The sequence below is a fragment of the Pelodiscus sinensis genome, chromosome 14 (assembly GCF_049634645.1).
Source record: "Pelodiscus sinensis isolate JC-2024 chromosome 14, ASM4963464v1, whole genome shotgun sequence".
Classification (NCBI taxonomy): domain Eukaryota; kingdom Metazoa; phylum Chordata; order Testudines; family Trionychidae; genus Pelodiscus; species Pelodiscus sinensis.
In genome coordinates, this window is record NC_134724.1 from 3608910 (window position 1) to 3633556 (window position 24647).

At 43.3% G+C, this 24647-nt stretch overlaps 2 protein-coding genes across 8 annotated transcripts in view; one reads left to right on the forward strand and one right to left on the reverse strand.

The window, feature by feature from the left end:
• IQCH (IQ motif containing H) overlaps nucleotides 1–16224 on the reverse strand; it is a 133054-nt gene extending 116830 nt beyond the window's left edge. For 3 of the 5 annotated variants that reach the window (XM_075896864.1, XM_075896863.1, XM_075896860.1), the window contains exons 1-5: nucleotides 15534–15652; nucleotides 11855–11977; nucleotides 11403–11500; nucleotides 10790–10904; nucleotides 6684–6803 (exon numbers count right to left, since the gene is read on the reverse strand). In XM_075896864.1, coding sequence (XP_075752979.1) covers nucleotides 6684–6803; nucleotides 10790–10904; nucleotides 11403–11500; nucleotides 11855–11977; nucleotides 15534–15644 — 567 coding nt within the window. In that variant the 5' untranslated portion in view covers nucleotides 15645–15652. Of the gene's footprint in view, nucleotides 1–6683; nucleotides 6804–10789; nucleotides 10905–11402; nucleotides 11501–11854; nucleotides 11978–15533; nucleotides 15653–15756 lie in introns of those variants that run through there. The other 2 variants (XM_075896862.1, XM_075896865.1) reach the window with 2 other exon arrangements.
• The window catches only part of AAGAB (alpha and gamma adaptin binding protein), a 33755-nt gene continuing 25196 nt past the window's right edge, over nucleotides 16089–24647 (forward strand). For all 3 annotated transcript variants that reach the window (XM_075896866.1, XM_075896867.1, XM_075896868.1), the window contains exon 1: nucleotides 16089–16219. In XM_075896866.1, the coding sequence (XP_075752981.1) occupies nucleotides 16147–16219 (73 nt within the window). In that variant the 5' untranslated portion in view covers nucleotides 16089–16146. The remainder of the gene's footprint in view (nucleotides 16220–24647) is intronic.

Below are 24647 nucleotides of genomic sequence, written 5' to 3' on the forward strand. Positions count from 1 at the left end.
TTAATATACCTTCAAACCTGCCAAATGGTTAAATTTCCTTGCATATTCAAATACTGGCTAACTTTCAAGAAAATAGGTTACAAATAAGCATAATTATGATCATTTTTACTGTGTATTCTTTTTATCCAAATCTAACTCCCTTTTATTTTAAGAGGAGTTATTTTTCCTTTGGACTTTAGTGGGAGCAACTTTAGGAACTACATGTGTACACTATAGCCATGTAGCCTTCTATTGACTGGTTACATCTTAGGATGCGTCTACACAGCACCCTAAACCCGAAATAAGTTATGCAAATTGAGCTAAGTCAATTGCGTAGCTTATTTCAAAATTGAGAGTGTCTACACAGCACTTATTTCGAAATAGAGCACTCTTCCTCTGACTTCCCTTACTGCTTGTACAATGAGGGTTATAGGAGTCAGAGTAAGAAGTCCTCCAGCTTGGCAGTATTTTGACATTATTTCTAAATAACTGCTGTGTAGATGCGGACTAAGTTAGTTTGAAATAATGCTAGTTATTTTGAAATAGACATACCCTTAGAGAGAATAAGGGCTTGTCTTCACTATTCAATGGACTGACACTACAGCAATTGATCCACTGGTGGTTGATTTATTGTATCTGCTTAGACATGATAATCGATCACCAAGCACTCTCCCGTCTACTCCAGTACTCCAACAGGATGGGAAGAGTAACCCCCACCACCTTATCAGAAGACACCGTGATAAGTACATTAACTTCAGTTATGCTATTTGCATAGCTGAAGTTGAGTAGGTTAGATCAACAGAGGTGGTGAGTTAATATAGATAAGACCTACGGGTTTTTCTAATCAAGGTGTTTCTGTATCTGAAGTGGTAGAGAGGCCTTTATTTTTAAAGCTAGAGGACCATGGTTTCAGTCTGCAATTATGTACCCTAATTTAATTAAAGCAGCAGCAACAAGTAACTTGCTTTATTATCCTTAACACTTAGGCTATGTCTACACTGCATGCTTATTTCGAAATAAGCTATTCCAGAATAGTTATTTCGAAATAGCTTATTTCAAAATAGCACATCTATGTTGCAGGGAAGCCTCAAAAGTCTGAGGCAGGCTTCCCTTATATAGACGTGCTATCTCAATTTAGTGCCCTGGGGAGGAATAACTTAGGATGGCCCAGGTGAGGGGCTATTTTGAAATAGCAGCAGTGGAGTGTCTACACACACCTTATTTCGAAATAGATATTTTGGAATAGGCGTTATTCCTCGTAGAATGAGGTTTACAGATTTCAGAATAAGCCATCCATTATTTCAAAATTGTTTTGAAATGATGGAATGGCTGTGTAGAAGCTCACATTGTTATTTAAAAATAATGCTAGTTATCTTACACGCACCCTTACAGATAACATTCAAACCACAATATCTCTCTAGGGATATGGTTATGCTCTAATAAGAAACCCATGGTACAGAATCTCAGAGCCTGGGTCAGCTGATTTGAATTCATGGAGCTTGAACCAGCTTGAGCCCAAACACTTATGCAGCAATGTTATAGCCCTGCAAGCCTGGGCAAGCTGACCTTTTATTGCCGTGCAGACAAACAGAGGTCTATTTTGACAAAAAGTCCATAAAAATCCTCATGCTTTCAAACTGATGGCATTAGGGTTCAGTAGCAATGGAAACATCTTCTAAAAATATATATATAAAACAGAGTATTTCCTGAGATTTAAAAAAACAAAATAAAACACTTTTAAAAAGCCTTCTGGTTAAGTAGTGCTACTGAAGAATTATAGAGGTTGAAGATGGAAAATACCTGTTTGGTTATTCCATCTCCCTGCCATATGTTTATATATAAAACCATATGCTATATACTGTCCCTTAGCAATTGTTAGTATATATCAAACAGCTTCCCTAATTTAGACTAACATTTGTAATTCAAGTCAACATTAACAAGTTTTCGCTGATCAGTACATGTTTCAGCGACAGTGGTGAAACACACGACTCTGCAGCAGAGTAATATTCTTCTGTGGAAGTGTTTTAGAGTGGTTTTAACCAGGATGGTTTTTTTTCTAATTAACTCTATATCACAGGATTAGACAAATCACTTTTTAGTCTGGGCAACAGCGTTCAAAAATCATTTTTATAAGTGTCAGCCCGCAACTGTGCCATTCACAGATGCTGTTTATGTTGTTTAAAACCAAACACCCTAGAATCCTGCGTATGGCAGAGGGCTTGCTGCATAATGCTTCTATTACATAAATTAAATTGTAAAAGAGTGTTTTGTATGAGAACATTGGGCATATGCTTCCCTGTGGTCCATACCGCTGAATCAAAATTATGTGAGTAATTGATCTTTGGAGTGACAAATCTGTGTATATTAAATATAAAAGATATTGGTGGAAAATGCCATGTTAAAGGTCATTCATTTATTTTAAAAGGACAGTGGTAGAGGTGCAGAAATTTGAGAGACAAATTTTAATTTCACGCAGTTGTGCCACTTCTTTTCAAAGTGTCCATTTTCATCCAATACAGTATTTCTTAAACTTATTGACACCACAGAACACCAAACAATTTTTTTTATGCGGAACACCTATGAAAATATTCTTCAAAAAAAAAATTGTCGTCAGGCAAAAAGAGACAAGAACAAAAAGTAACAGAAACAAAGAAGAAGTTGCGACACACACAGTTTAAGAAACACTGATCCAATAAGAGAATTACTCTAAGGGTACGTCTACACGACAGGGTTAATTCGAGTTAACTTAATTCGAATTAAGATAATTTGAATTAACACATCTACACACAAAACCTATTTCGATATAGCGTTTTGCTATTTCAAAATAGCGCATCCACAGTGAGTGGACCCTGAACTGAAGTTAAGACTGGCCAGAACCAGTACCGGCAGGGCATCAGGTTAGGACTTAGTGTGTGGGGCTGCTTCCTGAGGCTAACTGAGCTCCGTGCTTAAAGGGACCCTACCTCCACCCCGGACAGACAGTTCTCAGGGTTCCCTGCTTGCTTGTCTACCTTGATGAGGGACAGCAAAGCAGTCCTTTCTTGGAGTGCCCCGAGTGCCCGCACTAGGGACACCACAGCACTCGGCCACATGGATCCAGAGTTGCCCCTGGGCACGCCGATGCATCTCATGGGGTCGTTGCCATCAACCCGGCTGCACTTGCTGCAGGCTGCCATCCGGAGGGTCCATCGGGGGGCTGTCAGGATCCAGGAGGCCCTGTGGGAGAGCGTCCACCCCGAGGAGCCCTTAGAGCCACCCCAGTCCTCCCCACCGGGGGCTCGTGCCCCATTCCTCCCTCACATCCTTCCACTTACCCCTCCCTCCCCACCGGGGGCTCATGCCCCATTCCTCCCTCACATCCTTCCACTTACCCCTCCCTAGCCCCCCTTCCTGATGTCAAACAAAAGACACGTATGTTCAAAAATAGAAACTGGGTTTATTGAAAAAAACTGGGGGGGGATGAATCTCTGGGGAGACTGGGAAAAGGAGGTGGAAGAGGGGAAGAGAGAGGGTGGGAGAGGGGAGGGGGAAACCTGGGAGGAGGGAGCTGGAAGGGGGAAGCAAGGGGAAGAAGAGGGAGGGGAAGCTCAGGGCCCAGGGTTGGGGGTCTTGCCGGACCAGCTTGATTTTCATGCAATCCTGCTCCTGGGTTTGCATGTGGCCTTTGGTGGCCACGCTAGCAGCTATCCTGCCATAGACAGCCGTGTTCCTCCATCTAGTGCGGAGATCATGGACATTGGGGGCATCCCACCCCCCCAACCTGAATAAGGTCCATGATCTCCACCCTGGACCAGGAAGGCACCTGCCTTCTCCAGCCCCTTTCAGGCTCCTGGGAGCTGCAGACTGCTCCTGGGGAACAGTGGAGGCCTGGCTGTCAGTGGCTTGCTGGATCATGTGTTGGGGCCACTGGGTCAGGGCTGGCAGGCTTGGAGCTGGCACAGGCACTGTGGCCAGGGTCTACCCCTTTAATAGCTCTGGGGCCAGAGGAGAGGAGAGTAAGTTTTCCCTGTAATATTATACTTTATATTAAGATCTTGTCCTTTTAGATATATCTTTGTTAAGTGTTCTTATAGAATCTCTGTAACATTTCTCCTCTAACTTTGTATTAAGATATATAGATCTTGTAAGAAAAAACAAGAGCTCTCCCCTTTCCTTGATTGTCCTGTTGAAATGAATGAGGTGTGAATGGAGAATGAAAGGCGAGCACCTCCAACAGCAGTTGCAAGGGTGGAGAAGGAGATGGGGCCAGGCCTTGCTCTCCCATCCGCAGTCACATGTGACTCTCAGCCAGCAGGTAGAACAGAAGGTTTATTGGTTCACAGGGACACAGCATGGCTCAGATTTGTTGTTACAGGAACTAGGAACATTCAGTACAATCCATCCTGGGGAAAAGATGCCCAGGCCCTGCAGGCCAGCTAGACACCCTTCTCCCTCAGCCACTAACTCTCACACTTAGCAACTGATCATAGCTGCTCCATCTCCTACTTTGTTCAGATTCCCAGGCAAAGTGTCACCTGACTGTATCCTCCACCTAGCTCAGGTGACAGGTGGGCCTGGGCCACTGCCTATGTGCCTTCCCTCAGGAGTCTCCCCCAGAGATCCCATCCCCTGCTGGGCACCACACACACTCACAGAATCACTGCAGAGCAGCATAGGACAGTAGGAATCGCACACGGCACGACAAAGCAAACAGAGTGAACACAGTACTACAAGAGTCGACAAAATCCCCACTACGTCACATTCCTTTAGGGACTTTGTCACTCAAGTATTCAACAACAGAAGGAATCTTCTTTGATAACTTATGGCGCTCGAGTTGCACAAATCAGATGGATTAGTGACTTTGTTTTCTCAGACCATAGTTTCAGAGGCTTAGGAAGTCATCTTGAGCCCTACCCAAATTGTTTAACTAAGCTCAAAATCTAATGTTGGTTCCTTGTACACTCAAGACATCTGTTTACATAAGCCTCTCCTCCTCAATAAAGGCAATGTTATTGTTGCTGATGATAACTTTTCTCTATCTCCCTATATACATCTATTCTGAAAAAAGAAAGCTTGCAACTATAGCCCAACTAAGCATGGAGCAGAGAACTCTGTTCTACGGGGATATGAACGTAATTGTTTTGTTTGGTGTCCAACATAAGGACATAATCTTTCAGCTCATCTACAATGGCCATACTGCAAAAATACAATTTCACATAAAGATAAGTAGACAATACTGAAGAGAATGATAGTCTTTAAAAATGTTCCAAAGAATCGGTTGTAAATATTTCAAAGACATTATCATCATAGTATTAAGGTAATGTCATTTATATAACTAAGCATATCTAAGCTTGCATTTTGCACTAGGGATGTGAAATTTTGATCAACTAATTGAATAATGGATGGAATTTCCATAGACTACTCCATCAGTTGATAAGGGGGGCGCTTGCTATCCCACTGCGCCTCTCCCTTCGAAAGGTACAAGAGTCGCAGCACCTACTCAGAGAGAGGCAGTAAGGGGGGGAAGTGACTAGTCAAGGAACTACTTGACTATCCGATAAGCTCTTGCTTATCAGATAGTTGACTAGTCGCTTACATCCCTATTTTGCACTCCACGGGTAATGTATTCTTGACAACACAAGTCTCATGTATGAAATGTGATCTTGCTATTTTTTTTTCTTGGTAAAAAAAAGTTGTAAAATACAGAAGACATTTGATTTGTTGAGGTCTGAAAGATCATAAGCTGAACAGAAGTGTTTTGAATGCATAATCTATGTACTATATTTTTACAGCTCTGAATTACTACAGTAGAAACTCAGTTATGAGCTGATCAACCAACCACATATTTCATTTGGAACTAGCAGTACAAAATCAGCCAGTAGCAGAGACCACAAAAGGCGAGCGGGGGGGGGGGGGGGGGGGGGGGGGGGAGGATTTAATAGCAATTATGTGAAGAAAACTTTAATATTACTCTAAGAATTCTTCTAAAGCATACAAGTCTATATAACTAGATTGCTGTATTTTTGGGTTTCACTCTTTAACACTTTATACTTGTTCAACATATGAATGTTTAAGATGCTTTGATTTCCTAGTTTAAATAAGGGACCTTCTCTTTGTGAATTCACTGACACTCATCTCTAGAATTACACTGTTTTGTTGTTAGGGTTACTTTAAAAAAATGTCAATTAAGATTATAACACCAAAATGTTAAGGGAAGTATGCATGTATACACGTGCACTTGATCAACAAAAATTCTGTCATTCACGGGTGCTTAACTCCCCCTGCCCAAATGAAAGACAACGTTTTGCTGCAGCAAGCGTGAATGCTTCTTTGTCGGCAAAAGCACTCTCCCGCCGACAAAGCAAAACACCCTCATAGGGGGTGGAAGTATTTTGTTGGCTAAAGTACCAACAATCAGTGTTCACACATGTGCTGACTTTTAGTGACAATGATACAGCCTTGTCACTAAAAGCTGTGCAAAGTAGATGTACCCTAGTGCTCTGCAGGATCCAAGCCCTGTTATTTTAAACACAGTGCTGCTGTTTTTGACAGCATTGTTATTCTGTTAAAATGATCTTAGTATTACTAACAAAGTTAAAAAAAAGAGAGTAAGAGAAAGAGAGAGAGGGTGAGATACACTTATGTAAAAGGTTACAATATGAAAGCCAAAAGTAAAAATAAGGACAATATTTATTTTTAAAATGGCATTAAAACAAATTACTCACAGGAACTGATTTTCTCTTATTAATAAGTGGCAAGCTGATTCCATAGCTCTGTTTTAAAATAACTCTGTTACTGGCATGCGCTGGGTCATACATGATTTTCACATTCATTGCAAGCTTGTGCTGAAATGAAGACATAAAAGAATACTATACATTGTCTCAAAATATATTTACTATATAAACTAAAATATTTTTAAAAAGTGTGATTGAATAATGAAGAATGTTGCTCAAATAAATTAATCAATAAATGGGAATACAATTTCAAATAATTTCATTAATGTTATTCAACAATCCATCGAACTGGACAAATAATAAAAACATGTATTTGGGATTAGATTATTTGACAATTGACACAGAAGAGGTCAAAATAACTATTCACAAATGTCATTCCACCAATCTCTGTTGGATCTACTTAATATGTCCTGAAAGTTTTAGAGCAACACAATATACATTAATTAAATTTCAGGAAAATTATGTGTTAGGTTTGATCCATTTAAATGATATAGGTGCACACAGTCTCTGTCATTGAAACTACAAATGGACTTTACTGTATTTTACTAAAAGAAACATTCCGAATTTTAAAAACTACAAATATTAGAGACGACAATGGGATGCCTCCCATACTAGAAATCTTCCTATTAATTTTGGTGGATGCAGAATCAGTCCTGATGAATGTACTCAGCTGTACTAGAGGGAACAAGTATATATGTGTCAATAAATAGATTCTGTTCAGAACAGAAAGTAAGCCAGGATTTTTGGCCACTAGGATTTATTTGGCTGTGCTTATTCTCTCCTCAAGCAAATATTGAAGCACTTCACCGAATCAGACGAACGTTAACTGGATGCTGTAAATGTGAGCTCTGATTATGGGATAGGTTTAAACTGCTGACATAATTTACAGCAATAGTTTAATCCATCATGTCTACACCTGCCAGAGATTTTCTTTATGGAACAAAACAACTTCCTTGGATCAGTTACAGTCCATTGCCTGAACACAGTACAGGTAGAACATTTACTTAGTAGATGAGAAAATAAATAATCATTATAGTAACAAGAATTAAAATATAAGGTTTTTTTAACATCCCATTTCATTTGTGTGGAATGGATCTTGTTGTTCAGCTTATAAAAATTAGTGTGGAAGACAATCCCAAAGGACAGAAAACAGGTAAAACTAGTTTCTTAATAATTTTGTTTTAAAATGAATCTAATGTACACAATTTCTGTACCCAACAGAAGGAGCACTTCAGTACAAATGTCACTTCAGATTGCATGAAATTCAGCTCATATGGAGGGCCTGCGTGGACTTCACCACGTAGGATGACTCTACCATATTAGTCTTTGAAAAACAAAGCATATTTGTCTATTTTGAACCAATTCTTATCCCTGACAATAGACAGCTTGCGCCTAGTTGGCAGTACTACCCAGTCTATTTTCTTCATTTACCTGTGTAACTCTCATTTATACTAATGAGAGAACAGGAAACCCACATTGCATCCAGAATGCCACCAAGCAGGGCCAACGGCCACCACAGGCCCCAGGGCAAGATGCGTGTGTGGGGTGGTATGGCATCCCATAAAGGGCAGAGCTTTTGGTGGAAGGGGCGGGGTTGGGATAGCCAGCCCTAAGCTCCACCCAAGCTGCAGTGCTGGGCTACCAACCCCACAGCCCTCAAAGTCCTGCCGAGTGCCCAGTGTAGTGCTCCAACATTCTAGAGATGACTCAAAGGGGCCCGGGGCTCCAGCCTCTGATGCCATAGTAGCAGCAGCAGGGAGCTCCAGGCACCTTAGAATCACTGGGACCCAGGCAAAACTGCTTCCCTTGCCCCCCACCATGAGCAGTCCTGGATGCCAAAGCAGTTTTTGAACAGAAAAACAAACAGATCAGTTCAGGCCTTTTCAACTTAGCATATTCTCTAAATAAGTTTGAGCTGAATTACCCAGCTAGAGAGACACTAAGGTCTTTACTACCGTTGCTGTGCAGGGGATTTGAGAGAGACCACCCCAAATAATTCTAGTGAGAGGTGTGTGTAAGTCTCTCAGGCTTCCCTGGAAGAACCACGCAATTACAACAAGCAAGAATGACAATGGTGACAATGTATTCTGATTTTCCATATTATTTGGACTAGCACAATTGCATCCCACTGTTGTCCTGATTCAGAAATACTGTACCTGCACATAAATAATAATTTCAAGAGTCTACTAGCACATCTGTGGCCAGACTATGTGGCATATGGCAAGAATTCTAACAATCTGTATGCGAAAATATAGTCTGTGTTATTTCATTGCAATCTTGTTTTCTGCTAACTACTGCAAGAATAGCTTGTGTTCCATATCTACCACCATGCAGCTTGCTACTGATAGCAAAGCACACAGATAATCCTATCTGAAACTATTTCTTTCTTTCAGAATCTCCAGTATATGTTCGAAACTTGTTTCCTTCAACCAGCAGGTTAAATAAACTAAGCTTGTAGATGCTTAAGTACCCTTAACAACTGATAACTATTTGCCTTACATTGCTTTTCCACATAAAAAGAGTTTATAGTTGAAACTGGGGATTACCTACTTTAAAAGACAGAAAGTAGGGAATTATAGGTGGTAATTTCCCAGCTGGATTCCACAACTATTTAATAATAAAAGCTTTTATGTTAGCATGCCATGCATGTTGAACAGCTGGCAAAACAGCACTGTTTGTCATTTACTTCATAATGGGAAATTAGGGCTATCTTGTGTGTCCATGGATATGCATTTTTAAGCAGATGTCACAGATATCAGAAATGAAAGGACAATGGGGCTCCAACCCCCCCCAAGGGAAAGTCAAGCTAGGACGTAGAATGTGTCCTGCTCTAAATTAAGTTCACCCGTGCATGTAACAGTTGAAAGACCATGAATTATACACTAGTTGGCCTTCGATAATATTTCATGACACAAGTGTATTTATACAGTCAAGCCCTAGACCATTTTCTAGGAAAATGTATTTTCTCTCTAAAAGATTCTTAAAACCATTTTCTGCATCAGCACTTTTTCCCCCCATTCCAAATTGCACGGTCTTGTGGGTGTTCTGTTCAACAGAGCCCCAGAGAAGTGTGAAGTTTACATTCCTTTCCAAGTGTAAACGATGAGACTTTAGTGCATAGAGACGTATTAGAGTAATGTTAATGCGGCATCTCAAAACAGAAAGAAACCAGGATAATTAAATTGCAGTTGTCACTGAACAATCCCTCTTTAAACAGAGTCATGTACTTCAACATTCATTATTATTTTAAGAGTTCTAGATCAATTTTCTTCACCTTACAGTGACAAGAAAATTTTAGACTTAATTTATAAACTAATTCTCTGCAGAGGGATCCAGCAGTTTGAAATCTGGGCAGCTGATTCTTGGTTCACTGCTGCAAGTAGCTTTGTTCTCTACCTTGTTGTTAGGGTTCTGGAATCCAACAGAGCTCCTTCTCCAACTTGCTCTCATGGCCTAATTGATGCCTCCCTAATTTAAGAAACTAATTCAAAATAGCCTGCCAACTCTGGATTGTACCAGATAAATAAAGGGTAGCCCAAAGGACAATATTCAGCCAATAGTCTCAATGCTGACTAGAACGTACCAAAAAAACGTCGTTAAAATTTGTGAAAATTTCAGAGATATTTTATTCTGCTAGAAATTTTACTTTTCAAATTTGTTACTGGATTTTTTAAATAAAGCTTATGTTTTTAAAAAATAATTGTTTTCAAATTACCACAATGTGAGAAAACTGATCAAAACTGACAACTCAGAATGAAATAAGATGTTTCACTAAAACTGTGGGTTTTCAAGTCCTCTACAGCCAAGATCTTACCTTGTTCTAAAGACAGGAAAAAGGGCCTCCCATCTCTGAGGAACTGTCATTCTTCTGAAAATTTTCTAAAACCCTGAGTCACCAATGGCCACCCTGTCCTAAAGAGACTCTGTGTGGAGTTTGGAATAGGAAGGCTAGGAGAATGTCAACTATATGAGTATCTGCTAAGCAATTTCATATATTTAACTGACTCAGACCTAATGTATTCTTGGTAAACTTTTTGACCCTCATCTTCAACATTTACTCTGGCTCTCTGTCAAAGTAGTAACACATTATTTCAGACCTGCGAGCCTGTAGAAATATGTAGTGCTGATCTGCCATACGGCAGGACAGTCCGAGGCTTCACAGGCACACGTGGAAAAATAAACTGTTTCTGAGCAGCACCAATTGGAAGCCTCCTAGTATAGAAAGAAACAGAAATAATAGAAGTTACAAAACTTGCTTTGGCTTTACCTATAAATCTTGTACTGCCTCCATCTGGTTGGCTACTATAGTTTTACTAAAATTTACGCATAGCCAAAACTGAAAAAATACAGTAGTTGTAAAAATGAATTAGCAGAAAAGCTTGATGAACCTAGTGGAACTGCATTTTGTTTTTATACTGTTCTTCGACATTTTATGTAATACAGAAGAGCAATCCATGAATCAATACAATTTTAACAATGCAAGGTATTTTTTTCAAACTTGTGATTCCGGAATTAGAAGACAGCAGTCATGTATTAATATCATCCAAGTTAAATGTTTCAACCGAGGGCTTAAATACTCAACTGCTTCCATTTCCAATAGAGGAATTGGAAGTTGTATATAAAGTCCATTCTTTGGGTGACCTTTCGAATGCAAAAGTTTTTATAGTACTTACTTGCATTAGTTTCCTCCATAAAAATGGTTTTACTTACCATTTGGGGAGTTGTTCTGAATATATTTCTTTCTCATCAGTATAAGGAATAGTCAACACACTTCTATTTATGGCATTTAAATAATTCTCAGCATGTTTCTGGTAGAGAGGGAAAAACCAAATTAAGATTATTAAAGGGGAGTAAGAAACACACAGCTGATTCACTTAGATCAATTAACTTGACATTCTGGCTCTTGTACTTATTTAAAAAGGAATGACAGGTTGGACACTTATGGGTAATTGTAGCACATCCTGAATAACTTTACAAGCTATAAGGCTTGTTGACTCTGACCATCCAAAAAGTGCAATCATGGCTTTGAAATACAGTTCAGTGCCAAAATAAAATACAGATGGAAGCAACTATTTAGACCCATGTATTTACATTGAACTAGTGATACACACTTCACTACCAGCAAGTACTTCCTGCTCTGTTTGAATAGTGGGTGTACTTACTCTAAGCCCAATTTCAGTTCTTTCAATGGCTGTTTCAAGAACATGAACATCCACACCCTCTCCATTTTGTTCACGGTTGATGCTTGTCAATTTGTCCTTAAGGTGGTGAAGGTCGTCTTGAACCTACAAAATCATGTTGTTATACCAGTAATCCGTAACACCATAACGTGTGTGTGAACTTCACATGGTTTCACTTCCTAAATAGAAGACGCAAATATTCTGAGCCTCTTCAGCCTTACAGTTTTACAGGAGATACAGTGAAATCTTGCCAAGGACTTCTGAAACTCACAGCTAGTGCAAAAGCATGGACAACATCTTACAATGCCACCAGAGAGAAAGAGCTTCAGAAGCGAGGACCTGCTACCAACGGGACCCTGACTCCATTCCCTTCAAACATCACTCTTGGCACAGACCTGGAGGCATGCAAGTGCTGCAAAAAGTCTCAAAGGCAGAGGCAATCACTGAAGAAGTTTACAGCAACATCACACAAGTCTTTGTCACTGATCATTAGGGAGAAAAAAAAACGATTAAAAATGTAACCGTTTAACTGTCAAAAATCCTAGCAGTTACATGCACCACTCCTGGGGAGGCTTCGCTGAAGTCTCTGCAGTATAACTTTATACTGCAGAGCCCAGTGTCTCTCTGGAGTAAGGTTGGCAATTGGGAGCAGATATACACTGTGAGCCAGCTTATAAAATGGCTGAGGGCTCTGCTTCTGGGGAGCTAGCTTTGCTGCAGGCTCTACAGCAGTGTTTCCCAAATGATGTTCTGTGGAATCCTGGGGTTCCACAAAGTGAAAATAAGGGTTCAGTGAGAAATTTCCATTACAATATCATTTTATGACTAAAAAATAATAACATTTATTAATGTTAATTTTGTTTTTAAATACGTTCAATTAAACTAAATGTTGATCTCATGATCTTGTTTAGCATTGCATATTATTATCCTTACTTATTTGTGGTCTACTTTTTCAGCTCAATATGAGAGACTGTTATTAAGGGTTCCACAAAATTCTTTCAAGTTTAAAAGGGTTCCGTGGCCAAATAAAATTGGGAAACACTGCTCTGCAATATAACTTTATGCTGCAGAGCCCACAGTGCTGGGTGACAGCTGGCTCCCCAAGAGTGGAAGCCAGCAGGTAAACTGTAAGGGAAACAGCTTAAATGGTTACATTTTTACATACCTATTGATTATCATTATTTGTACTGTGGTAACACTCAAAGAACCCAGCTAGACTCAAGGTCCCATTATGTACTAACATTTAGGAAGAGAGTCTTTGTCCAAATTTATAAATCTAAGGAGACAAGACAAATAATAATTACACTATAACATAAAAGCAAAACATCAACTGTGTGTATGTATGTATATATATAAATAAAAGATTCTCCAGACCATCCACCTACCCCTCGTCTGTGTGCAAGTACCCCAGTCAACTTGCCGTGACACTTATGACTCACGGTGCTTTCCTTTCACACTGGCTACCTACATAAATAGAATCTTAATCGTGAAGGAGGGAAAAAAAATCCCTTGTATTTTACATGCTGGAAAGCAGCTCCAGGCTACATTTCCTACCCCTCATGACAAGGGGTAGGGGCAATTTCAAGGATAACAATTTTCCTCATTCCCTATGGGTCACAGACCCCCCCCCCCCCCCACCTTTCCTCCTTTATTAATAACAGGGCCCGCATCCCCTCTTCTGAAATCTGGTTAACCAGCCCTTTAAATTTCACTTAGAAGCTGACTGCTAGCCAGTGCAGCCACCATGGATGAGTGTATTTCATTTTTTTTATCCTTCTAACAATAGAAAATAAGCAACACAAAGAGAAAAATAACTCCTAAGGGACTGTATTGGACCAAAGTAATTAGAAACAGAAAATACCAATTAAATCAACTCGTTCCCTCTACATGGACAGGGTACCATCTCCATACTGAGTTAGGACTTTTGAGTTCTAAGTCAGCAAGCACCAGTTCAGATAATGTTCCTAAACCTGGCCCCACAGGCAACCACATCCCATCACAGACGGTTTGAAATACTAGCATATTTTCTGCTTGTATTCCTGTGCTACACAGTTTAGAATACAAGTGAGTTTCTGAAGTAATTATAATTTGAATCCTCTGGGGTTCAGATTGGCTTCATATTACAGGTCCTTACCTCCTGTTCAAATCATCGTCCACTATGGCATTAATTATTTCCATAAACACATCATTTGTGAACACATTCCCTACTGTCTTCCCTCCCCATGCCCAGCCATTACAGGAGATCAGGTTGGGAAAGAGATGACATGGATAAGTTTGTAAACTAGCTCTTGTACCTTTTAGTCCCAAATCCAATTAATCAGTTTTGCAGGGGGGTCCAGGTTTGATTGAATATGACTCACCAACAATATTCCCAGTGCTACCATCAACTAGGAGGTAGTTAGGCTGATAATCTTTTTGCGCTGCCTTTCATTCATCTGCATACTTTGCATAGCCTACAGAAGTTTTCAACTGATTTCAATTTGGGTAGATTATGCCCTCAGTCTGTAAAGTCTTTGAAATCCGTGGATGAAATGTGTTATCCAAACATTAAACTCTATGACAACCTAAATTATAGAGAACTGTTACCACTTATACCTTGTAGAAAGTTATTAGAAATAACAGTTTGCTACATCTCACTTTATGCTTAGTTTGAGTATATTGCATAGTGAAGGGGATACTAGCTCTTGGGTACAAGGAGAAAGTGATTCCATAGTTCCCAGATGCTTGGAGACAGAAAAAACAAGATTATGGTTCAAATATCAACTGAAAGGCATGCTCCTCTATGTTTCGCCACAAGAGAAATGCAGCCACAGTGCTTCTCTGGGCCGTTTTCAGAACTTAATCTCTCTCCTGCTGAAATAACAGACTCCCATCAATTTTAAGGGAAGCTGGATCCACGCCTTAATCAATTAAAAAAACACAAAGCCTATCCTCAGCTCAACTCATTCCATTCTACCATGCAAAGAAACTAGAGAATAGTATGTATTGACTTAAAACCACATAACACAGCCCATTCCCAAGCTTTTGGCCGTGATGTTATGTGTTCATCCACCTCCTCCCACTGTCTTCTGTTCAACGGTGGGCAAGTTAACACACCAGGGAGTCTCAGCAGCTCCTCAGCACAGTGTTACCATCCACCTTGCTCGCAGACACCTAGCCACAAAGCAGGGATGGGAACGGGAACCTTTTTTGGGTTGGGGGCCACTGACACACAGGAAAATTAGTCAGAAGCCAGACAAAAGTTGGAAGAAAAAAAGTGGTCAGCGCCCCCCCCCCGAAAAACAAAGCCCCCACTCCTCACTGAGGTGACCCCTGATAAGCAGACATTCCCCATATTCCCCTCGCACACCAGAGCCTGGGGGGGAGGGTTGGGATAGCAGATTTTTTTGGCCCCTCCAAGCTCAGGTGAGGGGCGAAAAATGGGGATTCAATGTGTGGGAGGGGCTGTCGGAACGCAGATTTGGGGTGCAGCGTCTGAACGGGGGTAGGGTGCAGGAGCGGGGTTGGGGGAGCCCTTTATCCAGCGCAGCTTCCCGGGACGCACATGGCTCCCCCCAGCAAGGGGCTAGCGGGGTTCTCCAGGCCGGGGGGGAGGGGCAGAGATGCTGCGGGCGGGGGGGCTCTAAGGCGCAGGCGCCCCACCCCTGGCCTCCCCATTCACCTGCCATGGGCGCCACCGGCCCGGCCCCCCCCGCACAGGGTCCCCCTCGCTCCCGACCCAGGGGTGCCCCCGGACCAGCCGCCCGACTGGGGGGGGGCCGCAAGGGCTCATGGGAGGGGCAGTTGAACCCCACGCGACGGGGGGGGCCGCAAGGGCTCATGGGAGGGGCAGTTGAACCCCACGCGGGGGGGGGGGGGCGGGCGACTGGCCAGTTTTGACCTACCTGGGCCAAAATGGCTCCGACTTGCTCCCCCGGCCCGACGGTCCCAGCCATGGCGGCGCCCGGGGCTGCGGCTTCCGCGGGTTTCGGTGCGGGCATGAAGTTGCACGTGACCGTTCCCTAGCAACGGGACGCGCTGGCCGGACCGTACCATCCGCTGCCGGCGGAGGGGAGGAAGGGACATTCCGTAGGAACTGTGGCGACTTCCCCCTCCTTCTGGGCCCCGCCCCCCGCCCCCCTGAGAGCTGCCCCCGCCAGCAATACCCCAGCCCACCGAGCAGGGGCGGGTCATTCACTGCGATAAACCTGCCGCTGGCCCGGCCCTGGACGCTACCATTCACCAGGCCGGAAGGGGCGTGGCTCTGGGCGGAAGCGGAAGCACCGGGCGGAGCAATGGCGGTGGCGGTTCCCTGTGCGCTGATAACCAGCTGCGCTGCCGACTTCGCGGGGGAGGAGCTGGTCAAAAGTGAGTCTCTGTCCGGCGGCCGGGGCGCGGCCCCGCCTCATTCCTCCCGGCTGGGGGCGCCTCGCTGGGCCCCAGCTGCCGCCCGGTCCTTGGCGCCTACCCCGGGAGTGGGCCTGGCTCGGGCCGGTCCCGCCCGGCGCTTTCCGTCCGGGGGGCGGGGCATCTGCGGCCGGGTGGGACTCGGGAGGGAGGGTGAGGATTGGGCCACAAGAAATCTGCTGAGGTTCAACAAGGACAAGTGCAGAGTCCTGCCCTTGGGACGGAAGAATCCCGAGCGTTGGTACAGCCTAGGGACCAACCAGCTAAGTAGTAGTTCTGCAGAAAAGGACCTGGGGGTGACAGTGGATGAGAAGCTGGATAAGAGTCAGTGCGCCCTGGTAGCCAGGCAGGCTAATGGCATATTAGGTTGTATTAAGAGGAGAATTGCCAGCAGATCCAGAGATGTCATTATTCCCCTTTATTCGGCTCTGGTGAGGCCGCATCTGGAGTATTGTGTCCAGTTCTGGGCCCCCCCCCCCCCCCCCCCCACACACACACACTACAAAAAGGATGTGGACGCATTGGAGAGGGGCCAGCGGAGGGTGACCAAAATGATTAGGGGGCTGCAGCGCATGACTTATGAGGAGAGGCTGAGGGAGTTGCGTCTGTTTAGTCTGCAGAAGTGAAGAGTGAGGGGGGATTTGATAGCAGCCTTCCACTTCCTGAAGGGAGGTTCCAAAGAGGATGGAGAGAGGCTGTTCTCAGTAGTGACAGATGCAGAACAAGGAGCAATGGTCTCAAGTTGTGTTGGGAGAGGTCCAGGTTGGATATTAGGAAAAACTATTTCACTAGGAGGGTGGTGAAGCACTGGAATGGGTTACCTAGGGAAGTAGTGGAGTCTCCATCCCTAGAGGTGTTTAAGTCTCGGTTTGACAAAGCCCTGGCCGGGTTGATTTAGTTGGAATTGGTCCTGCCTAGAGCAGGGGGCTGGACTTGATGACCTTCTGAGGTCTCTTCCAGTTCTATGATTCTATGATTGGGGGTGTCCCTGCCCCTAGCTCCTGGGGAGTCAGCTGCTGCCCCCACGCTATGGACTCTGCAATATAAGGCTCCCCAGGAGTGGGGCTGGCAGAGCCTGGAGAGCTTTGCCAGCCTCGCTCCCTGGGATTTACCCTACTGGCAATAGGGAGCCGGCTACCCCCGCTGTGGGTGCTGCAATACAAAAGCCTGCAGCATGGGGTGGCAGCCAGCTCCCCAGGAGCAGGCCTGGGAACTGGCTTACATGTTGCCGACTTTCATACTGCAGAGCCCATGGGGTGGCAGAGGAGTGGAGCTGGCAGTGCTTTCCCAGCCCTGCTCCTGGGATGCCAGCCGTGCTCCCATCAGGGTGCTGGCTGCTCTATCCTGTGGGCTCTGCAGCATGGGGCTCTCTGAGAGCTGGCTGCTCTGTGGCATTTTAACTGTAATGGAAACTGATGATGCTTATTGGTTAAATGGCTAAAGTCTTCCATCCTAATTGCAATAATTGTGAATAATAATAGTGTTATGTTTGTGAATTTTTCCACTGGATAGGGGCATGTTAAGCATCTTCTAGTGTTCTTCAGTCAAGCATTGTAACCTTTGCATGATGGCTTTAGTCACAGCAGTCCAGGAAATGTCTGAGTTTTTGTGGTTTAAGCATAGTATTGACAGTAGATGCTGTCAGAATTAAAACTCTCCTTGGAATCTCATAGATGTTAAAAGGGTAGGATTTTTACCTTTCAACCTTCATGTGAGTGCCCTCTAGGCCAATGAGGAGTTCTCTCTGGCAAATCCCAGAGCCATGAGACAAGTTATTACAATCTTTCACACTAATTAGCCTGTTCCTAAACCAAATTATTTTACCTTTGAAGTTTGATAATCTCTTGGGGTTAAGATTTACAAAAGAAACAACCAGTAGTCAGAAACAGATAAAATTTACAGAGAATAATCTGAGTGAACCACAAATTCCAAAATCTGATATTGTGAGCTTCCATGAAGTACCTTTAGAAAAATACATTTGTGTTTAGCTGATAATCTCAGGTAATTCTCAGATCAAATTCTGTAGGAGGGGAGAAGAAAGCACAACTCTCCAGCAGTCTGCTATTTTCAAAGGCTGCAGTGTAGCTGATGATACCCTTTTTAGATAGGGTCTGCTTTTTAACAATTGACTTTCTGCTGTATAGAACTCTAACTCATGGATTTTGGTTTTACTGAAAAAAAACAAAAACCTAAGGATGGGAAAAAATCATCTTCCCACTGCTTTTCTCCCATCACTCAAATATTTCCATGTAATCTTATCTTGCACTTGACCCACATTAAATCTGTGGCTTGCCAGAAGTGCTTTTGACTTCTTTGGAGATAAGGATAGCATTTATATGCCCTGAAAAAATGATTTGGATTGCATGCTTGGCAGTAAGGAAAATTTGTAATGATTTTCAGTGTATTGAGCTTATTTAACTTTTTGAATAACATGACTCCAGTGATTGGTAATCTATTCAGGACATTGGACACTAATGGTTCTGCAGATATTGTCGTGGTTTATCATTCTATAAATGTTCAACATTGAGCTCAGCTGTGGGTCCTAAAGAGTGGTCCCAAACTGGCAGAAAAGTTACATGCATAACACCTAAAAGGTACCAAGGCACATAACAAATTAAATAACTTTGTTAAAAATACTTACAACTTTAGGTGTGACTTGAGTAGCAATACAGATATTTAAGTACAGGCTATTGCATCAAAGCACCTGGCCAACTTTAATGTTGTAACTTAAAGCATGGAAGCTTTTCTGAGTCAGTCAGCATGTGTGTTCAGCACCAGGAGAGAACTGTGGGAAATCTGGGAAGTTCTATTGTTGCTGCTTGTTTGAGAGAGAGTTGTTGGGAATTGCAGGGAATTCTGTGTTCATATAATCTGTTTTCTGAGGAAGCAAAAGACGCTAATACACGGTGGTTATATCTTGATTACATGATTATGCAAATTAGGTTTGGGAGTATTTTTTTGTTTGAGATCTACGAAAGTCAGAACTAAGTGACTCAAACTAGATCTTTTTTAAAAAATTGTAACCACTTTGAAACATTCACTGAAGCATTTGAAACACCCACTGCTTCTTAGTCTTATTTTGCACCATCAAATCAAGTTGTTCACAGCATTTATGGCAGTTCACAGAAAGAGACTGATTAGAGATAATAAAATAGGGACAGGTATTTTGTTATAAAAGCCCTTACATTTCTGATGTGTACAAAAATCACATGATCTAATTCGAATAGTGGAATAAATTGGTATCCAGATGACGACTGGATGGCTGCCATTCTTTAGACTGAGAGGATACTAGTGAGTGGGATGAAAACACTGGTAGAGTGTGGGCTTTCTGAACCAGTTTAACCAAAGGTCTGACTTAAAATTGATTTAGTTAAATCAGTGCACCTCACTTATGTACACAGCATCTAATAGTGGCAGTCTTGCCAAGTGGCAGAGCTATTTATTACACAGACACCATGGTCCTGGAGGCCCACGTAGCATATCTTTGTTGCATCTGAAAGGAAAGGCTCAGATTTAGGGACCTTATCCCTGTTATCCATGACTTTTTTTTACTTTGAGATTGCATTATTGTTGTGCCCTTTTAAGGGCTGAGCATCAAAACCACTTGGCAGCTGAAACTAAAGCAGAACATGGTGCCCTCTTATTAAACGAAGTCCCCTACCATGAACAAACTCTGAAGTGTTATAGCATCAGCACTGACTTCTACGAGGGTTCTAGGTCAAAATCAAAATATTGGTTAAAACCCAGTAAAGTCCTAAAGGGGATGTTACCACTGTATTAGGGCAGTGGCTCCCAACTGCTGGTCCAGAGACTGGTGATGGGCTGTGACCCCCTGCCTTCTGGGCTGTGGCATGCTGCTGGGCCATGTCCCCAGGTTGGCTCTGCTAGGGAGCAAAGCAGTGTTCTCTCGCATGATGCAGGTGCACACCTGAGTGCCAAGAATTTGAAGCCTGCCTGGCTGCTCTGGGGCAGGGCGGCATAGTGAGCGCCCTGGCCCTAGCTTCAGCCCTTCCCCAGGGCTGCAGCTGTGAGGCAAACTGTGGCTGCTCCAGTGGCCCCAGTCAGGGCTGGAGCCATGTGTTGGGTGGCAGCTGCTCTGGTGGCCCCAGCCACAGCTGGAGCTGCAGGGAAGTGAGAGGTGACCTGAGGTCCACGTGTAGGGAGAGCTTCCACAGGATGAACCTCCAGTGCCAAGGAGGAGGCTGGAGCCACATCAGTGGCCCTGCACATACCGAGCGTGGATCCCACCCTGCCAGGCTGCATCTTGAAGGGGTGACTGGCCTCCCCAGTCTCTGTCTGCCCTGCCCTGGCCAATGGGAAGCCAGGGTGCCATGGAGTCCGACCTGTGCCAAGAGTCTTGGTGGTGCGATTCTCCCATGCAGCACTGCTGCTGAGGACCACAGCTGGGTACACACCGAGCTGTTAATCCCTGTGCAACTGCCCCCCAGGTGCTGGGATATGCCACTTTCTGCCCAAGTCCCTGTGTGGGTCACTCTGAGCAGCCTCCTTCCCTCTCCCAGCTCTCTGTCTGACCCTTGGGCTACTGAACTGGTGGTTGTCTTAAGAGATGGGAGAGGGGGCTCTAGGAGGCAGGGGAATGGGCACTGGGGTGTCCAGGTGGGGATCTGGCACTGGGGGGCTAGTAGTGGGAGGGCTATGGGGCAGGGCTGGCACTGGGGGACTAGGGTTTAATCATTTAACTGCTGAAAGTGGGGGCTGGCAGGGGAGCTGGTCCAGCCCCACTGGGTTGGAATGGTCCCCTGCCTGGTATGGCCAGACTGATGGGGCTCAAAACTGATGCGGTGCAACAAGGACAAGTGCAGAGTCCTGCCCTTGGGATGGAAGAATCCCAAGCATTGCTACAGCCTAGGGACCAACCAGCTAAGTAGTAGTTCTGCAGAAAAGGACCTGGGGATTACAGTGGATGAGAAGCTGAGTATGAGTCAACAGTGTGCCCTTGTAGCCAAGAAGGCTAATGGCATATTAATGCAACCTAAGAGGAGCATTGCCAGCAGATCCAGAGATGTCATTATTCCTCTTTATTCGGCTCTGGTGAGGCCACATCTGGAGTACTGTGTCCAGTTCTGGGCCCTCCACTACAAAAAGGATGTGGACGCATTGGAGAGGGTCCAGCAGAGGGCAACCAAAATGATTAGGGGACTAGAGCATATGACCTATGAGGAGAGGCTGAGGGAGTTGCGTCTGTTTAGTCTGCAGAAGAGAAGAGTGAGAGGAGATTTGATAGCAGCCTTCAGCTTCCTGAAGGGAGGTTCCAAAGAGGATGGAGAGAGGCTGTTCTCAGTAGTGACAGATGGCAGAACAAGGAGCAATGGTCTCAAGTTGTGGTGGGAGAGGTCCAGGTTGGATATTAGGAAAAATTATGTCACTAGGAGAGTGGTGAAACACTGGAAAGGGTTACCTAGGGAAGTAGCGGAGTCTCCATCCCCAGAGGTGTTCAGATGTGAGCTTGACAAAGCCCAGGCTGGGTTGATCTAGTTGGGATTGGTTCTGCCTAGAGCAGGGGGCTGGACTTGAGTCCTGTGGCACCTTATAGACTAACTGAAGTGTTGGAGCATAAGCTTTCGTGGGCAAAGACCCACTTCGTCAGATGCATGTAGTGGAAATTTCCAGAGGCAGGTATAAATATGCAGGCCAGAATCAGGCTGGAGATAATGAGGTGGATCCAATCAAGGAGGATGAGGCCCACTTCTAGTAGCTGATGTGGAGGTGTGAATTCCAAGAGAGAAGCTGCTTTTGTAGTTAGCGAGCCTTTCATAGTCTTTGTTTAGTCTCCTTGCCGCTTCTGCAGATTCAGACTAACACAGCTACCCCTCTGATACTAGATACATTTAGTTATCTGAAACAGCCTTGCAAAATCATGAGATTACCCCTCCAAACGCTGTCTACTCACTCAAGAAAAACCTTAAAGACCTTGGTGGATCGGTTAAGTAGCTGTACAGCTAATCACTAGTGCTTGCTGGTTTTCTCCCTCATTTAGTAAAGAGATTTTTTTTCAATGTATTCCTGACAAGTTTTTATTTCCTATATAACTTTCAGGGGGTATTTCTTATATTTGCTTTCCACCAGGTGGCTCTCAAGACACAGAATACATTAACTCTGAGTAGAATACCTACTAGAATAGAGACTTGATAGCTCTGTTCTTTAAAGCATTTTAAATTAAGTTTTAGTCAATGTTAAAATTGTGGAGCACTCAGAAAAAGAAAATCAAGAATGCTTTATTGTAATGTTTGGGAGAAAAAAGCTGCAACTAGGGATTTGCAGTGGTTTTTAAAAGCACGCCAGTGGTACTAAATATCAGGTATTTCAGGGGTGCTAAAGTTTTACTTATTTGTTTTCTCATAGTTGTAATAGAGAAGTAAATTTTGAGGAGGGAAACTAGATGGACAGAACTTCAACTCTGGTCACTTTTGTCTTTTAAATATGCATAGTCAACTCATTGTGGAAGTTCTAATGTGCTTTAGACTGTCAATTCCATACATTCGCTGCCTTTCATGTTTGGAATATCTGTTGATTTTTTTTGTGCTTTAAAAACAGAATGAATACAATATGCCACCTATACTCTTGAATTTGGTGCTGCCTTCCTTTTCCTTCTCATGAATCTTACTGAGTTTCATTTATACTCCCTTGTAACAAGACCAACGACAGTGAAGTTTGAAAGACAGTAAGTTTAACTTGAGAAGGAATATGCTGTGCCTGACTGTCAGAGTCCAAGATCTTAGCAGTATTTTAAAAAAGAACTGGATATTTGTTTGGGCAATGAGAACACAACAGAATTTTATATATTAAAAGTAAATCATTCCTGCCTCAAAGCATAAGACAATCCATAAGACAAAGCATAAGACTAATTGCCTGGGAAAGACCATTCCCCTATTAATAGTTTGCATAGGATGAAGTTTAATAAGGACAAATGCAAAGTACTCCAGTTAGGAACAATCCGCTTCACACGTACAGAATGGGAAGTGACTCTCTAGGAAGGAGCCCTGCAGAAAAGTATCTAAGGGCCATAGTGGACCACAAGCTATCTATGAGTCAACAGTGTGATACTGTTAAGAAAAAAAGCAAACATGATTCTGGGAGGCATTAATAAGTGTGTTGTGAGCAAGACACAAGAACTCTACTCTGCACTGATTAGGCCTCCATTGGAGTATTGTGTCCAGTTCTGGGCACCACATTTCAAGAAGGATGTGGAGAAATTGGAAAAGATCCAGAGAAGAGCAGCAAAAATGAATCAAGGTCTAGAAAACAGGAGCTATGAGGGAAGACTGAAGGAATTGGGCTTGTTTAGTTTGGAAAAGAGAAGATTGAGAGGGGACATGATAGCAGTTTTCAGATATCTAAAAGGGTGTCACAGGCAGGAGGGAGAAAAATTGTTCTCCTTGGCCTGTGAGGCTAGGACAAGAAGCAATGGGCTTAAACTGCAGCAAGGGAGGTTTAGGTTAGGCATTAGGAAAAACTTCCTAACTGTCAGGGTAGTTAAACACTGGAATAAATTGCCTAGGGGTTTGTGGAATCTCCATCACTGGAGATATTGAAGAGCAGGTTGGACAGACATCTGTCTCGGATGATCTAGATGGTGCTTGGTCGTGCCATAAGGGAAGGGACTGGTCTTGATAATCTCTTGACGTCCCTTCCAGTTCTAGTATTCTATAACTTATACGTATTAGGAAGCTTTTTGTGTCTTGCTCTGGACCATGGTGATACACTCTTGGAAATGTAGGATTTTCAACTCTCAATAACTTCAGTCCTTGATGAGTTGAAAGGGACTGCTTTTGAACCAATCAGAAATGCCATGTCATTTACAGTGCTCTTAGCATTTCCTGCACCTTGGGCCAGTCCATTTATCTCTTGTAGTGATTTTTAGAGCAAAAGAGTTTAAACATTAATGTTTCTCCTAAAGGTGAAGCCTTCTTTAAAAATGTCATATTTGTATATAGTAGTAGATGTAGCAGTGTTAGTCTGGTCTTGCTGAAACAAAAGACAGGACTATGCAGCACTTTAAAGACGAACAGTGCTATATTTGTATATGTGACTCTGTGAGCAGTCTCTCTTTGGAGCAGGAACTGTCCTATATATTCAGTTTCTCCCCTGGGCCCTGAACCATTTGGATCTGGGTACTACAGTAATCTCAGTAACGCATCTCAGCTCCATGATGAGGACAGCAGTGAAGTCGGTCCAATAAGTCTGCCTGCTGTTGTGGTGACTGAGTGAGTCAGCTGGCTTTCTAGACTCGCTAGATGTTAAACCAATGACCTTCTTGATGGTTGGGAAGATCAAACATGAAAATGACTCTCTCTAAAGACATACATTTACCAAGATATGTGCTCTTGCCATGAGATAAGTTTTCAGGAAATGCTTGCATTTGGTCAAA